The sequence below is a fragment of the Carettochelys insculpta genome, chromosome 29 (assembly GCF_033958435.1).
Source record: "Carettochelys insculpta isolate YL-2023 chromosome 29, ASM3395843v1, whole genome shotgun sequence".
NCBI lineage: Eukaryota > Metazoa > Chordata > Testudines > Carettochelyidae > Carettochelys > Carettochelys insculpta.
The window spans coordinates 12,391,681-12,409,791 of record NC_134165.1 but is presented as its reverse complement, the minus strand read 5'-3'; the positions used below and the strand labels follow the sequence as shown (position 1 = coordinate 12,409,791).

The window sequence follows — 18,111 nt, the reverse complement described above, 5'->3', positions numbered from 1 at the left end:
GCTCTGCACAGAAAAGGTCAGTACCATTACCCCCTATGTTATAGATGGAGAAACAGTGACATAGAACATTCCCCAAGAGGCAGGGGAAGAGCAGGGATTAGAATTCAGGGTTTCGGAGTCCTAGTCCAGTGCACTACCCACTGTGCTACACTAAAGATAACCTGCTAATGCCCCAATGCCACTGACTACGGTTCCTGCAAGCTTTAGCATACGGTGGTTCTTTTGCTGGAAGACACAGTTGATACGATTTTCACACAGGAGCTACCTCCCTTGCCTCCAGAGCTGTATCCGCCAATGCCTCTTCCACTTCCAGAGCTAGAGCCGCCTCCTGCTCTCCAGCTTCTCCCTCTCCCGCTGCCAGAGCTGACCACTGCTGCAACAAAAAGACGTTGGCGTTATTCCAGCTGCAGCCTGGGAATGGCAAAGCAAAATCCATACACAAGCCCTCTTTTGGCCCGTGTCACAGGTTAGTTTAGCAGATCACCAGCTGTTCTTTGCTCTCCTTTTAGTGGGGGGCGGGGCACTCCAAGATTTTGGAAAGTGGTGAAAGGCTGCACTTTTCTATGGAGGAGGTGCGGGGTCTACGATGGAAGTTGGGTGCAGATGGGGACTTGAGGTGCAGCAGACAGTGGGGGGACCGAGAGGAAGGTTGGAAGGAGGGGGGTTGTGACATGACACAGGATACTGGGGTGCAGGATCCAGGAGGAGATATGGATGCAGGAGAGGATTCTGGACTAGGGGAGCAGAGCAGGAGGGGGTGCAGGGTCTGAGAGAGAGTTGGGGTTTTGGGGGGAGGCAGCAGCAGGTTCTGGCTGGGAGGTGCTTACCTGAGCAGCTCCTGGCCAGCAGCACATACAGAGGCAAGCATCCAGGCTTGCTAGCAACCCTAGACCACTTCATGTGTCTCTGTGTGGCTGGGGAGTTTTCCCACACTGCCCCCACCCCCAGCAAGATCTCTCACCTCCTATTGTCCAGCAACCATGCAATGGGAGCTGAGAAATTGGGCTGCACTGCCTCAGCTGCTAGCAAAATCTCAGCTCCCATTGGCCATTTCCCACCAGTGGGAGATGAGAGATTTTGCTGGTGGCAGGGCTGTGGGGGAAGCCTTCCCCTGCCCCACCCCCGAATGCAAGGGTAGGCTGGATGGAAAGATATGGCAGGCCAAATCCAGCCCAACCCTGTTCTAGTAGTTTCATGGGACCAGGGAGCCCGGCCCATAAAGGAGAAGGGGTCCATGTATCATGTTAACTCACATGAGGTTTGCCAATCAGGGGTATAGCCGAGTTTGAATTTTTACCCAAAATATCTACAGTTTCCACGGGGAGAGAAAACATTTTCCAAGCAGCTGTAATTATGGCCTGTCTGCATCACTCAGGGAAGGGAATGGGTCTATTATCAAGATGTCAATGCACAATGGAGAATTCTCGTATCTATGTTGATAAGCATGTCAGGGCAGGGAAGGCAGCATATTGTCTGCAAAAGCGAGTGTGATGTAGTGTAGTACCATCCTGCCAATTCACCATTGGGTTTATTAAGGACTCTGCACCTATGGAGCAATTTAGAGCAGCCCAGTAACTGCTCTATTGTTGGAATCAAGGCTAGCAGTAACCACCACAAGACCAGCTTGTAAACTATTCTGTCTTGTGCTGAGTGGGGCTGGGGAGGAGGAGGAGAACAGAGGCATCTAGGTCACTTGTTCTTATCATTACTAAATAGGTGCTCAAGCTACTTACAGATGTTCACAGCCCTGGCACACTCTCCAGACATCCTGTTGAGGAAGGAAACACCACACAGGTAATTAACATAGTAGGACTGCTAGAAGATAGACACTTTCCAAAACCTGAAGTCAACAGGAGCTAAGTGGCTGCAGAATTTCACCCCAAACATTAGACAAGGAGAGCTTTCAAAGGACACAGGGTAGCTCCGAGTCCTACATTTTAGTGAGGTCACAAGCAGAGCTCTGCACAGATACAAAATTGGTATCTGCATCTGAAAAAAATGATCCACAGATATCTTCATCCACATCCGCAGATAGAAAGGGGACGTTGCAAATTAGCAAGGTTCAAAACACAAAATTTGTATCCGCATTTGCATCCATATCTGCAAAAATGAGCCACAGATATAAAGCGGATATCCATGAATTTGCAAGGCTCTAGTCATACTCTATATTACATTTTATTTGGCACTGCTGAGGCCACATCTGGAATACAGCATCTCATTTAGGGCTCCTCAGTGTAGAAAGGATGTGGATGCATTGGAGAAGTCCCAGCAGAGGGCAGCCAAAATGATTGGGTAACAGAAGCACATGACTTAGAAGGAGCGGCTGAGGGACTTGGGCTTATTTAGTTTGCAGAAGAGAAGACTGAGGGGTGATTTGATAGCAGCCTTCAACTTCCTGAAGTGGAGTTCTAAAGACAATGGAGAGAGTCTGTCTCAGTGGTGACGGATGGCAGAACAAGCAGCAGTGGTTTCAAGCTGCAGTGGGGAAGGTTTAGGTTGGATATTAGGAAAAACTATTTCGTTAGCAGGGCGGTGAAGCACTGGAATGCATTACCTAGAGAAGTGGTGGAATCCCCATCCCTATAGGTTTTTGAATCCATGCTTGACAAAGTCCTGGCTGGGCTGATTTAGCTGGGGTTGGTCCTGCTTTGGTCAGAGGGCTGGACTTGATCTCCTGCGGTCTCTTCCAGACCCAGGATTCTATGATTCTCATGGAGAGAAAGAAATCTCAGTTTGTGTGCACAATGGGGCGGTTTAGATGCCCTCATCCTTTGAGGGACTTCCCTGCCTCTAAAGTTGATGTGGGACAAGTTTTGGTGACTCCCACAGGGCCTGGAGACCTCTTTATGCCAGCAAAATGCCAGCAAATGCAGCTCAGTGGAGATTGCCAGTGTGCAGTCACACGGGGGAAAGCAATGACTAGTACAGGATTAATTGGTTCTTCTAGCTCAATACTTGCTAAGCCACTGGATCTCCTGTCGTCAGTCAAATTTCAGAATTTTCACGTCATAAGAGATTCTTCAGTTTCAAACACAGATTCAACCCAAAATAGGGCCAAAAAGTCAAAATCTCTGGATTTTTTTGGTAAATCATAGCACCATCAAACACAGGAACTGGAAGAGACCTTGAGAGGTCATCTAGTCTGGTCCCCTGCCCTCACAGCGGATCAGGTACCATCAAGAACAGTGTTTCCGAAACTACGTTCCAGGGAACACTGGCATCCCATGAACAACTCAAAGGTGTGCCAGAAAAATACAATGATGGTCTATATTTGCTGCGGTTAAAACCAGATATAGTATTATTTCTTGATTGCTACGATACCTGATTTAATTCTTTTTGGTTTTGCTGTGTTTGTCGCTGTTTGGGTTTTTTGTTGTTGTTTTGGGTTTGGGGGTTTTTTTGATAACATTTTCATAGGTGTTCCACATTAAAAAAATATTGTGTGGTGTTCTGTGGTCTCAAAAAGCTTCAGAAACACTGGTCTAGACCATCCCTGGCAGATGTTTATCTAACCTGCTCTTCAATATCTCCAATGATGGAGATTCCACAATCTCTCTAGACAATTTATTCCAGTGCTTAACCATCCTGACAGTTAGGAAGTTTTTCCTAATGTACAACCGACACCTCGCTTGCTGCAGTTTAAGCCCATTGCTTCTGGTCCAAATGTCAGAGGCCAAGGAGAATAATTCTTTTCCTCCTCCTTGTAAAACCCTTTTAGGTACTTGAAAACCGCTATCATGTCCCCTTTCAGTCCTCTCTTTTCTAAACTAGACAAAATGACACATTCCAGAAGCAAACGCTGAACTTTTGGAAACCTTTTGCTTTGATTTCCTTTCATTTCAAATAAGTTAAAGTCGAAACAAAATGCGTCGATTATTTTCCAGGAAAATATCGATGGAAGCGACAGAATGCTGTGAAATATTTCAGTTTGGTGGGCTCAGCCAGCACAAACTCAAATACAATTATTGCCAGGAAAAAAATATACACACCAAGGTTCAACAGCTTTTCCAAGGCAATGTGCTGAAGTTTGACCTTCTGACCTCTCTGAGTCCTAGTTGTGGTGATCCTTTTTAAAGTCACTAATAGTCCTACTTACAACAGCTTTGCTAATAAGTAAACGAAGACGCAGAGTTTTACCATTTAGGTGGTGGTTGGTAGCATCAGCTGGTCTATTGTTAATCCACAGGCGGCGTGGCTTTGCGCAAGCTCCCAGCCACATGGGGGAGGCAGGGCAGAGCTGAACTCCCACCTCTTGCGCTGATGAAAATCGGCTTATGTGCCACTCTTGACACCTGTACTGGGGGTTGCTGACCCCTGATGTACACTCACAGTAACTGTGTCTGACTTTTAAATGTCAGGACCCTTATGTATATTGCACCCACCGGCATTCTTCTCCCTCCAGCAGCGTCTTATAGGTGGCAATCTCAATGTCTAGGGCCAGCTTGATATTCAAGAGCTCCTGGTAATCCCACAGCAAACGAGCCGTCTCCTCCTTAGCTTTCTGCAGGGTAGTCTCCAAGTCCAGCAGCTTGTCCTTAGCATCTTGGAGGGTAAGTGTCCCACGTTCTTCTGTCTCAGCAAGAGCCGACTGCAGCTTGGCGCTCTGCAAGAAGGAAGCAAGCTCACCTGGGCATTCTCGGCTCCTGATCCGGAGCCCCATGACCATCAATGAGTTTCTTCCTATTGACGCCAGCCTATGGACTTTTGAAGCAGGCCTTAAGACTTTTAAATTCACATTTTATCGTCTGACCTTTGGATCACCTAACCTCATGCGGCTATTTGGCCGGCTGAGTGTGGCTAGTTGGCTTGAACAATAAATGTATCTTCAGAATAATGTGGCTGATTTCCTATAGCAGCTATTGCTTCAGAACAGGTTAGACTCTGCATCTGAAAAGGGTCACCTGAATGGAGACTTGAGCTAGCTTAGTATTATATTGTTGGAAAGAAACTCCTAAATATTGAGCCTGGCCCTGGTTGCTGCCAACTTTTCTCTGGCAGAAGAGTTACATCCACATAAAATGGCTGGCATGAAAAATTCTTCCCGGCTCCAGTTCATGGTGAACATGCTTGTTTTATAGTCTCAGAGGGGTTGCATGTTAGTCTGTAGCATCACAAACAACGAGAAGTCCTGTGGCACCTGAGAGACTAGCACATTTATTAGAGCAGGAGCTTTGGTGGGTAAAATCCACTTCATCGGATGAGTTTTACCCATGAAAGCTAATAAATGTGTTTGTCTCTCAGGTGCCACGGGACTGCTCGTTATTTGGCACAATTGTGTGCTTGGCTAGTGATCCCTATAAACTGAGTGCTTGGGCGGCTGCCCAGGAGAGATTCAAATGCTGCCCAGCTGATTAGCAGAGCTTCCAGAGCTAGCAGCATGTGTTTCCATGGGTGTGGTGCACATCTACACAGGCCTCAGCGCACACAAAATTTATTCCAACCATGCATGGAAAAAATTACTGGGACCATTGCTCCTGGCCAGGGCTCAAAGTGAGCTTATTCTACCTGTTTTTTCACACGCTCAAGTTCCGCCCGCAGCCGGCGGATCCGCCAAGTCAGCTCCGAGATCTCCAGCTTGGAGTTTTTCAGATCACTGTCATGTTTCCCAGCAGCAGCCTGAAGTTCCTGAAACTGACAACCAGGAAAAAAGAGAATTCTTGGAAGAGATTTTATTTTTTGCAAAGGCAGATCTCATCCAATCAGGGCTAATTCCAAGAGGCAACAAGCACTCCGAGGGCTTGGCCCTGCTGTGCCCTGTTTTTGCAGGGATGATCCAGTCCACAGGAGATGATTTAGGCAGGGGGCTGGACTGGATGACCTCTTGAAGTCGCTTCCAGCCCTAGGAATCAATGGTATTTTTCACAGCATCTTGAGCTGATGTGGCAGGGATGTGTGTATTGTATCCTGTACTGGTACTTCACTGGAACTTGAGAGGCCCTGGCTCAATTCCATGGTCTACCACTGACTTTGAGACACCTTGGGCCAGTTATTCTGGGCCTCAGTTTCCCCATCTATACAATGGAAAAAATCCCTGCCTCAAGGGGGTATTGTGAGGACGAATACATACTACAGTAGCTGAGCAATAAGTTGCTTTTCAGATGTCACTAAGAGGTCAAAAGGACCTGTCAGACTAGACATCGTTGAATCACGGAATCGTAGGGTTGGAAGAGACCTCAGGAGGTCATCAAGTCATTACATACTTCACGACAATAAACATATTAATTATATTTAATACTGCGGCAATGCCCCCAAGGGGTCTGTGTTCCTAGGCAGAGGTGGCAAAGCACCCCAAAATTTACTTGGTAAAAGTGCAGCTGCTTTCACTTCTGGATACTTGAGTACAATCAAGATGTGATGTGTGCGCATCTTTACTCAAGTGGTTTTCCACATGGCTGTCAGTGACTTGTACTTAAGTACATTCCCCTCCAAAGCAGCTGTACTTTTACTCAAGTAACTTTTGAGGTACTTTTCCACCTTGGCATGCCTCCGAGGCTTACTTTGACCCTCCACACAGCCTCGTGCCTTTTCCTAGAGGCCAGGGTCACAGCTTACTGAGCTGTCCTCATCACTGGCACAAAGGATTAGGGTAAACCCCATCCATAATCCTGCCCCCCACTTTCCAGGAGCAGACCTTCTGTGGTGTGGGGAGGCCCATCCACTACTCCAGGTTTCTGGTTCAGGGACCCTAGGGAGCAGCAAACAATGGGATTTTGATCCTAGCCCCAGTACCTCAGCCTTTTCTCTGGGCCACTTCCCCTTGTACCATCTCCCTGGTACCCGGGCAACTCTTCCCCTCTGTAGCACAAACCTGCTTTCCTCAGTGCTCCAGCAACACACTTCCTCCTCTGGGTCCTCCAAGCTTCTCCCGCCCTTACCTGAGGGGAACCTTGTAAAATATCCCAGCTGGCTTTCATGGGCTGCAGGTGCCCAATTAGTCTGCTGCTTCAGGAAAGCTCTTAATTATTCTCACGTGCCTGCCTTGATCACATGGCAGCAGTCTGTGGTGGTTTATCCAGGAAACAGAAAGCCATCCACCCAGCTCCTGGTATATCTTCCCCGCCCCTGACATCAAGCTATTGCAGCCACCTGCCTTGGGTTTATCATGATAGATCTAAATGGTTCTGAGTTGCAGAACTCCACTTTAGCGGCAGAACAAGTCCTGTTGGGGGGCCGAACATGGGTGGGCTCACAGCTATAAGACCCCCCTTCACAAGGGGGATCCACTAAACATGGGACCCCAAATAAATTCCAGGGAGAACTAAAAACTAAAAGCAGGGATGGGCATGGAGATCATAAGGCACAAACGGGACACCGAGCAGAGAGCCCTGGACAACACCCACTGCTCCCTGAAGGTGTCGAGGGAACCAGTGGACACTGCTCAAAGGAACTCTGCCCAGATGTGTGAGAGGAGCAAGGGACAACATGGCCCCCTGAGCCAGCCTCCTCTTCCAGTTCCTGTGAACGGCCACCTTGGCCATAGCCAGGAGACGGCGAACGAGGAGATCCTGCTGCTGTGTGGGGCCATGGATGGTGCGTGAAAGAGTCAGGAGGTGTGGGGAATTTGCAGAACAGGTGCAGGGTAGATCTGTCTGCCTCTACTGCGTGTGTCAAAGCCATGAGCATTGCATGGCTCCATGCCTTGAAGCCACAAGATGACTCACCTTGCCTTGGTACGTGGCATCGGCTTCAGCTCGGCTCCTGGCAGCCATCTCCTCATAGTGAGCCTTCACCTCAGCAATGATGCTGTCCAGATCCAGGGCGCGGTTGTTGTCCATAGATAAGATAACGCTGGTGTCACTGATCTGTCTTTGCACCTGTGCTAATTCCTGCACGTCACAAAGCCCCCCATCAGCAACTCACCCGTTCTCTCAAGATTCCAGATGATGATTAAGTTGCAGCAAGGGTTGTTTAGGTTGAACATTGGGGAAAATTATCAAACAGTCAAGGCAGTTGAGTAAAGGCCAAGCGAGAACATAACAGCCATATTAGGTCAGACCAAAAGTCCATCTAGCCCAGTGTCCGGTCTTCCGACAGCGGCCAATGCCAGATAACCCAGCAGTGAACAGAACAGGGACTCTTCAAGTGATTCATCTCCTGTCATCCCTTTCCAGCCTCTGACAACCAGAGGCTGAGGACACCTTTCCTACCCAGCCTGGCTAATCGCCATCGATGGGCCTGTCTTCCATGAATTTACCTAGTTCTTTCCTGAACCCTCTTCAAGTCCTGGTCTTCACAACATCCTCTGGCGAGTTGTTCCACAGGCCCACCATGCGCTGTGTGAAGGAAAACTTCCCTTTGTTGGTTTTAAATCTGCTGCCCGTTCATTTCCTTTGGTGACCCCCTAGTTCTTATGTTATGGGAACAAATAAGTAACTTTTCCTTATTCCCTTTCTTCACACCAGTCATGGTTTTATAGACGTCTATCACAGCTCCCCTCCCCTTCATCTCCTCTTTTCTAAGCTGAAAAGTCCCAGTCTTTTTAACCTTTCTTCATATGGCAGAGAGACTGTAGCATCTCCATCATTGGAGATGCTTAGAGCAGGCTAGACAAGTGCACGTCTGAGATGCACTAGATAATACTTAGTTCTGCCTTGCGTGCAGGGGACTGGGCCTCTCGAGCTCCCTTTCAGTCCTAGGCTTCTCACCAGAAACTTGTTGCTCTCATCTCAGTCATCATCTCTCACTGTTCTCTATGTATTTCTCCCCCATTCCCCACTCCATCTGTCATCTCTTCTCATGGATTTTCTAGCCAGCTGGCTATCACAGGCCTTACCCTCTTGTACTCGTGTCTTATTCAAACAGGAAGCTGATGGTTGATTTGCCTGACTGAAAACATCTAACTTTGCCCCAGAGTTTACTTATCACAACAACTTTAGGTAGTCAAAACAAAAAAGCAGTCAAGTAGCACTTTAAAAACTAACAAAATAATTTATTAGGTGAGCTTTTGTGGGACAGACCCACTTCTCCAGACCGCAGCCATGCCAGAACAGTCTATTCTGTTATGGCTATGATCTGAGGAAGTGGGTCTGTCCTACAAAAGTTCATCACCTAATAATTTATTTTGTTAGTCTTTAAAGTGCTACGGGACTGCTTTTTTGTTTTGATAGTATATAAACTAGCAGGGCTTTCTCTCTGTTGCTATTCAACTTTAGGCAGAACTTTCATGGGACCATTTTTATATAACAGGCCTCAAAGTCCACATCAATCAGCTGAGTCACTTGTCTCTGTCATTATTTCCTGGCAGTGTTCTTTAACTTTTTTTCCATCCACAGACAGAATCAATTTTATGTGCAGACGTGCACCACCCCTAAAAATGCATGCTGCTGCCTGTGGGAATTCTGCCAATCAGCGGGGCAGCGCCTGAATCTCTCCTGGGTGTCCACCCTAGCGCTCAGCTTACAGGGAACACTGCTTCCTAGTATATACCTAATTAGGATATTATTCTCAGGTAGATCTTAGTACAGCAAGCAACTTCCTGGCCAACGCACCACAGAATGAATAGGTGACCTCCAGAGCTTTAAGGATGAACAGGTTGAGCTGAACCTCCAGAGACGGGGAGAGTCTAACAGCTCGCATTCGATTTTGTTTGAGGAAGAAGGGGTCTTGCGAAGATGGGGTTTATTTTTGAAAGAGTCCCGTCTACGCGGCTTTCTTTCTCTTTCGAAAGAATCTCTTCCGAAAAGAGGGTATGCACATGAATCATGAGATATGTATATCAGTGCCTCGTTTGCATTTTTGATTTGCATTCCTCTTTCGAAAGAGGAATGCAAGTGTAGACAGCCTTTGGGTATGTCTACAATATAGAGTTATTCCAGAATAGCTTATTCCAGGGTTATTATTCCAAAATAAGATATTCCAGAATAACACATCCATGCTACAGGGAAGCCCCAAGGCAAGCAACATTCATTCCAAAATAGCGTGTCCAAACACAATAGGGCCTATTTCGGGTTAGTTCTTCAAGGGGTTCTAATCCAAAATATTATGTCTAGGCAGCAGTGTTATTTTAGAATAAGCTCTTCCAGAACAGCTTCTTTTGAAATAGCTCCTATTCCCTATCTACACAGCTGCTATTCTGAAATATCTGTTACGGTACAGGCGCTATTCCTCATAGAATGAGGTTTACCAAATGTGAAACAAGCTGTCCACTATTTCAAAATTATTTTAAACAACAGGTGCATTGTGTAGACACTCAAAGTAATTTTGGAACAGCAGCCATTATTCCCAAATAACTTTGTTGTGTAGACACACCCTTCGGGTCTCCTACGGCATGTCTACACTAAGAACTAATGTCAAAGTTAACTTCGAAGTTAGGCACTACATCGAAGTAGCCAACAGAGAGTCTACACACATTTTCCCTTACTTCGAAGTCCTTACTCCATTCCCAGGAATGCAATAGTGCCCTGTTTTGAAGTTTAACTTCAAAGTAGGGTGTGTGTAGACGCTCAGCTTTGAAGTTGCTTACTTCAAAGTTGTACTTCAAAGTAAGCAAGGCTGAACTTATTTTTGTAGTGTAGACACAACCCTAGAAAAAGGTAAGTCAACTGCTAGATAGTTTGTGGTGCATCTGTCAGGATTTGGAGTTCGGCGAACATCCTCACCTCCTCGTACAGGGCTGTCAGAAAGTTGATCTCAGCTGTCATGGCAGCCACGTTAGCCTCCATCTCTACCTTCATGATGTAGCCAGCATCCAAGTCCTGCAAAATGGCAGCAGAGATCATTCTTTCAGGCTTAAGGAAAGAAGTGACTGTTTCGAGAGCAGGGAAGGCTGATTGCTCACTGCCTGGCTCCTTTACTTCCGCTAAGATGAAGTACCTACCAAGTGGGTGCAAAACATTAATGACCAGCACAACGTACACCGGGGCCAGAATGTAAACAGCCAGAGCTAGCGACAGGAACAGGAATGAGACTCAAGCCAAGAGTCAGAGGCCAGTCGGATGAGAACCAGGAACGCAGGGTTCAGGAGCCAGGCCAGAAAGCAGCATCCCATGTAGCAGTTAGGGAGAGCTCATTGATGCAGGCAACTTCCTGTGCCTCTCTTTGGTCTTAAATAGGAAGCCCTAACCCATCAGAGTGCAGGTGGAACCGCCCCGACAGGTGGCCTCGAAGCTGGGACCTCTGGAGCTTGCTGCAGGAGCCTCTACAGTGTGAGCTAAAAGCCAGCTGGCTCTCAGCTAAGGCTGCAGAGCAGACTCATTCCTTCTCTCTGTAAGTGGTCTCGGTGCCATTGCATGGGACAGGGACCCACACCCAGTAGGTATGTAGGTTACACAGGGTGTTCCTCTAGGAGACCCATTCCAGGGAAGCCTCCAGCACAAAACTTCAGGTTTCATCATCTCTCCAGTTGGTTCACAGCAAGGCAGTGGGTGGGAACAGCAAGGTGACACTCAGCAGCATCTCCTAGATCCCAGCTTTGATTCATAGGGATACAGGAGGGTAGGGGACCTTCAAGGTCACCGAGTCCAGTCTCCTACAACTGCAGGTCAACCTATTTTTTATTACTGTGTCCCTATCAGTATGTAATATTCACCTCTCACCCATTTGCAAAGATACCTGCATTCCTAGCCATAGACTGGATTATGAATCCAATTCTTAGACAAACACAGCTAGTAATAAATCAAATCAAACCAAACTTTCTATAGTCTGTTTTATACTTTTTGGAAGTCTGTCACCCAAAATTTTTAAACATTCATTAGCTGCATTACATGCCCTTCCCTCCCAATTCAGTAGATGAGCATTATCTGCCTCTTTCAAATGGGGAAACTGATTCATAAAACCAGGAAAGCAAGTTGCACAGAGTTTTTCGGCACGCCAATAGCATTCAGATGCCCTGGCTCACAGTCTCTTGCATTAACCGCTGTACTGCAAAGCCGTCAATGTATGCCAATGGCCAAGTATTTTCCTAACAGCACATGTTTAAAGCCACTTCCCTTCTTACCAAAGTTTCTATTGTTTTTATTTTATTTGCACACTGGTCTCCTCCTGTCAACATAGTTATTATTTTCCTGGCATACACACAGAAAAGTAAGAAAAAGGATTAAAAAAACCCCGCTTCTGGAAGGTTGCAAATTTACATTATTTTGTTTCTTAGAATCCAGAACTTAATGCACCAGGACCAAAGTCAGACAGAGACAAATCAGGCTGCTCCCTGACAAGGAGATACCCAGGTCATGTTGCTCTAGGACGGATTCTTTGCAGAGCAACTGTACAAAGCCAAAATAGAACAATTTCCTACAGAATCCCCACAGCCTGCTAACAAGAGCAGGAAGCTCATCAAACATAAAAAGAGAGCTTGCAATGTTAACAGTTTTCAATACATTACAATCAAGACCAGTGTTCCCTGCAAGCTGAGTGTGTGGGCGATCACCCAAAAGAGAATCCAGTGCTGCCCAGCTGATTAGCAAAGCACCTACAGCTGGCAACATGTTTCTACTGGTGGTGCACATTGGCATGTGCCTTAATGCCCAGAACAAAATTTATTCTACACGGATAGAACAAAATTAGGGGGGATATTGTTCAGGCCCCACCTTTGTGCTGTACAAATACATAGTAAGGCAGTATCTCTGCATTCGACAGCTTTGCACACTAAATGGATAAGACAGATGCAGGAAATGGTTTGCCCAAGATCACAGCCTGGAGGAAAACTCAAGTGTTCTGAATCCTAGCCCAGCCCCCTAACCGTGGGACCATCTGCCTATGCTCCAATTAGCAACTCTGAGACTGGAGCAGAGATAACCACCCCCTCACGTGTGCTAAGATGTGCCTCACTGTTACGCATTGGGTTGTCCTAGTGATAGATTTTGTTGTAACTGAGTCAGATCATTAGGGGGTTCTCCCAGCCAGTTCTGGTTCGTTCTCCCTTGTTCTGAGTGATGGAATAAATGGGGAACTTGCAACTGTTGCAGCTCTCTGTGCTCAAGCGATTTCTTCCTAAACTGGGCGACTCCAAATATAACGCTCACCTTCTTCAGCAGCACAAACTCATCCTCTGCTGCTGTGCGCCTGGTGATTTCCTCTTCGTATCTGTCAGGACAGAAGACAATATCCAGCAATTCACAACCAATCTGTCCTAAGTAATGTAAGCAAAAATGTAAACTTAAATTTGCAATGAAAACTTTCAGAAACATTGTGTGTGTGTGTGTGTGTGTGTGTGTGTGTGTGTGTGTGTGTGTGTGTGTGTGTGTGTGTGTGTGTGTGTGTGTGTGTGTGTGTGGTTTCACTATTTTTCCCTTTGTAGGAATTCTTGTCCAACTTTGGGTACAATTTCCCAAGCAAAATTAGTTTTCCCCATTTTATCCCAAAGCAGAGTTCCCATGTCATTTTTCCAACCAGTTGCATTTGCATTTGCAATCTGTCCCTGCATTGACAGAGATGCCAGGTGGGATTATTTGAAAAGTATTCCCTGCTGGTGTAACTCCACTCCTCTTTTCCTCGTAATTCCCATGTGACGAGAGTTAGGCCAAAATTCAGCACATTTGAAAAACCAGCACCCTTTTTTCATAGAATCATGGAATCCTAGGGCTGGAAGAGACCTCAGGAGGTCATCAAGTCCAGCTCCTTGCCCAAAGCAAGATCAACCTCTACTAAATCATCCCAGCCAGGACATTGTCAAGCCTGGACTTAAAAACTTCTAGAGATGGAGATTCTACCACCTCCCTAGGCAACACATTCCAGTGCTTCACCACCCTCGTGGTGAAATAGTTTTTCTTAATATTCAACCTAGACTTCTCCCTGTGTAATTTGAGACCATTGTTCCTTGTTCTTCCATCAGTCACGACTGAGAACAGCCTCTCTCCATTCTCGTTAGAACCCCCTTTTGCCCATTGTCAGGCTCACATCTCTCATCCAGCCTCTGCAGCACTCTTGAATGATGCAAGACATCCAGAGACTCATTCCGAGATACCTGTGTAGAATGATCGTAAGGCTTGGCAGAATACGATTTTTACATTTTTATCATTTGGCAGGTAACCAGGATGTCCATTTTAGAGCTTCTTTAAGCATTTTTTTTCCAATTTAAATGCCCACAGTTGCTCAAAATGAGGGGTTTTAAATATGATTTAAATAAATGCGTTTGATTTAAATGGCCTCTATGGAAAGCAATCATGGGTCAGAAGTTCAGATAATAATTGTTTAGAGGAGGCATTTACAGGACATTTTATACCTGTGAAGAGGGGACTCTCAGTCTCGTGCAGTGGTTTTCTTATTTTCCAGGTCAGTAAATTCTGATTCACAATGACTGAGATTTTTCCAGTGTGTATGTATTGGGGGAGGGGTTGCGATCCACATACACCAACAGTGGAAGACAAGAGTCGAAGCTTTCCTAGCCTAAGCGTTCAGCAGTATCCAAGGACCAGAATTTTAAAGGTGTCTATGTCCCTAAAGATCAGTGGTCCCTGTAAGCTAAGCATTGGACAGACACCCAGAAGAGATTCAGGTGCCATCCAGCTGATCAGCAGAGCAATCACAGCCACCCACAAGGGGCAGCGTGTGTTTCTATTGCTGGTGCGCCTCTTTAAGTGCCTCAGTGCACGTAACAAAATTTCACACATGGATGCAAAAAATGCAAGAGAACATTGCTAAAGATGTCGACCGGCGCTATCATAGCACATTCTGGTCCTGAAAAGCGTAGAGGGCCAGAACCCCCCTTCCCAGGCAGCCGGAAGGAACAAAGACACAGGGAACGACCTTGTAGTGAAAAAGAGGTCGCAGGCGCAGGGAATTAGTAGAGGGCTCGCTCCCCTCTCTTCCAGCCTAAAAGAATTTCTCTGGACAAGGGCAGTATGGAGACAGCCTTCTACCTCACAGCAGGTGAGAGGAAGTAGGAGAAGGAAGCCAGCTAGGAGTAGCCATTGAGTGGAGAACAGATGTGCCACATGAGGGAGCAGAGGAGAGAGACACTGGTCTATTCCCCGGGGGATGGCAATCCCGCAATTTATTTCTGAGGCACTAAGGACTACACGGACCCACCCACAGCTGTGCAACCAGCCTCAAGCGTCACAAGAGTTGGTGGAGCTCAGCAGGGACAACCGGGAGACAGCACTCCAGGGGGACCTCTGGCCCTGAGGAGATGCTCAGAAAGCGGCAGCCCTGTCACAAGCCCCTCAGGGAATTTTCCAAAGCACGTGGGAAGCCGGGCACTTGGGTGCTGATGAGACCCGCATTAGGTGCCTAGCTGCACCTTTAGGAGACGAAATACCACGCCCTAGAACATGAGCACGACCCAGGGCTTTTCTCCACCTACTTGCGTTTCATGTCCTCCACGAGGTCCTGCAAGTTCTTCAGTTCAGGGCCTCGCCGTCTCTTCTCCCCCGCCAGGCCATCAAGCTGCTTCCTTAGCCCTCTGATGTAGGCCTCGAAGACGGGCACCACGTTCTCCCCGGGGCAGGAGGTGGGCTGCTGCTGCAGCAGATTCCATTTGGTTGCCAGGACTGTATTCTGTTGCTCCAGGAATCGGACCTGAGATCCACACACACAGAAAAGAGGTTCCAGGGGTTGGAGCTGGTGCCCCAGAACACTAGCTGGTTAGTAACCCTAGCAACCCGCTCCTCTCCCATTCCAGCATCAGGGACATCTTGGCTAGGCCTATGCAAGGGTTTGATCATTTACTATGTTCAGTACAACAGAAAGGAAAATCCAAGATTGGTCGCATCTGTCTGTTTGTCCTTTTGTCAGTCTACCCCCGAACACTCCTCTCTCAGTCAACCAGTACATGGATCAATAGCTCCCCATACACATCTGTGCATAGGAATGGAATAATAAGGGGGTGGTGATTTCAGAGAGACATAAGCAGAGGCTTAAATCTAAGCTCGCACTCAAGCGTACAGCTGCTTGCAGAATCTTTAATGGTCTCATAGACCGGGGGCAGCCAACCAGTGATTCTCAAGCCACATGCGGCTGTTTGAGCAATTAAATGCGGCTCGTGCTTGGAGCGGCGCATTGGGAGTGCCGCCCGCCACTCTCTGCACGCACCCCAGGGCTTGGTCGGAGAAGCGCGTGGTGGTGGTGGCGGCAGCTCTGGTGAGTTGCCGGCATCGCGTTTGAGTGGGCGCCTAAGGGTGCCAGACTCTGGTGGGGAAGGGGAGGCCACTGAGCCACATATTATATATTTGTTTTTATCTAGTGATCAATCAATAGACCTATGGATAAAAATCAATCCATAACACGCAGCTCTTTGCACTCTACCCATGGCTCTTAGCCCCTAACTGGTTGGCCGCCACTGTAATTGACAAAGTGTTGGTTCCCTGGGCTAAAGAGGGTGGGGTAAACCCTGCCTGGTGTAAATACCTCCACCCTTTTTGCTAGTTGTTTGTCTGTGAACCTGGAGGGAGGGAGAGAGAAGCTTTGCATGCTGCAGCCAGCAAAATCTTGCAGCTTCCAATGGCCAGTTTCCATCTGGAGAACAGGCAGTGCTGGAAGTACCTCTCCCCGCGTGTCCAGGCTCACAGCTGTTCACAGAAGCATATGGCCCTGTAGCCAGCTGCTCTGGGTGGCCTGCCAGGGCATGGAAGACAAGGAGGCTGCTGTCAGGTAAGAATTTCCTGGTTAGAGCCCGCTTGTGTGACCCCAATCCCATGTAACCCAAACCCTCTGCCCACCTCTCCTGCACTCCTACCTCATACCCCCTTTACCCCAATATCCTACTCAGCTCACAACTTCCTCCTAGATCCTGCACCACAAGGTCCCTATCTGCAGCCAACCTCTACCCCAGACCCAGCACATCCTCCATTAATACCATGGAAGAGCACAGCCCTTGAACGCTTACCAAATTCTTGGTGTGCCTTCCCATCAAAAAAATATTGCCTACCCTTGATCTAGATGGTGCTTCGCCCTGCCATAAGTGCCGGGGACTAGAGTTGACGACCTCTCAAGGTTCTTTCCAATTCTATGAGTCTATGACAATTAGAATGATTAATAAACTATAAGCCCCACCTTGTCGATGAAGGAGGCAAACTTGTCATTGAGGGTCTTAATCTGCTCCCTCTCCCACACTCGGACTTCTTGGATCTCCGGGTCGATCTCCAGGTTGAGTGGTACCAGCAGGTTCTGATTGATGGTCACCTCTTGGATGCCACCAGGAGGGCAAAAGGGGAACCCAGAGCTGAGCCTACCGCTCCCCAGTCCTCCACTGAACCACCCACCACCGCCAAAGCCACCAGACCCACTGATACCAAATCCACCAGCAAAACCACTTCCAAGCCACCTGCCTTCCCCTGCCCGGCTGGTACAAATGCTTTTAGTCCCGCCTAGATTGTAGAGACTTCTGCTGCCAAAGCCACGAAGTCCACTTCTTCCTCGGCTCAGAGAGGTGCAGCCAGACCTGGAAACAATAGCGGATACACTGCTGCAACCTCGTGCTCTGGCATTCAGTTGCCGACTCATGCTGGCTGGTTCCAGGAGAGCGCCAGAGAACTAGGAGCAAAGCGGCAGTGTGAGCGCGGGATCGGAAGAGGAGGAAGAGCCCTTCTGACATGACAGTGGCTCCATCCTCCTTTTTATGTCTTAGCGCTGGGGTTGGATAAGCAGGTATAAAGAAAACAATTTCAGCTATTCATGGGCTTGGTTGGCCTGGCAGGAAGCCCATTCTTTATTCCAACTTGCTAACCACCAATTTCATCTCAGCACACCCCCCTCGCAAACATGATTTTCATTCCAGGGCAAATGAGGTGCTTTTTTAATCAGAAAATAAGCACTGTGAGATGGCCTTCAGGTTAGCCAACCCACACAGGGTTGGATCAGCGACCGCCAGAGCTAAAATCACAAGTGACTGCAGCTTCAGCTAAATGATTAACCTTAAAGAAGTGAGCTTTTCTGGGATTTGAGGGAGGATGGACCAATGATTCAGGCATTCACCTGTCAATGGGGGCTGGGAGGTGACTCTCAAGCCTGAACTATACCATGGAAGTCCTGCGTGACCTTGGCAAGTCACTAAAGCCCTCTTTGCCCCTCGTCAAAGAAACATAAGAATGACCCAGCTGGGTCAGACCAAAGGTCCATCTAGCCCAGCAGCCTGTCTCCCAGCAGCAATCAATGCCAGGTGTCCCAGAGGGAATGAATTCTTGGTGTGCCTTCCTTTGGTGATCAATCAGCAAGGGAGCCGCTCCCTGTACCCATTCC

At 47.7% G+C, this 18,111-nt stretch overlaps 1 protein-coding gene across 1 annotated transcript; it reads right to left on the bottom strand.

Moving 5' to 3' along the window:
* Positions 1–203: 203 nt before the first annotated feature.
* Positions 204–17,376, bottom strand: LOC142003481 (keratin, type II cytoskeletal 6A-like). Its single transcript, XM_074980456.1, has 9 exons — positions 16,927–17,376; positions 15,239–15,453; positions 12,960–13,020; positions 10,599–10,694; positions 7,662–7,826; positions 5,506–5,631; positions 4,383–4,603; positions 1,734–1,768; positions 204–373 (listed from the first exon to the last, which is right to left on the bottom strand). Exons 1-9 carry the CDS (start codon positions 17,374–17,376, stop codon positions 204–206), a joined length of 1,539 nt encoding a protein of 512 aa, XP_074836557.1.
* Positions 17,377–18,111: the final 735 nt, after the last annotated feature.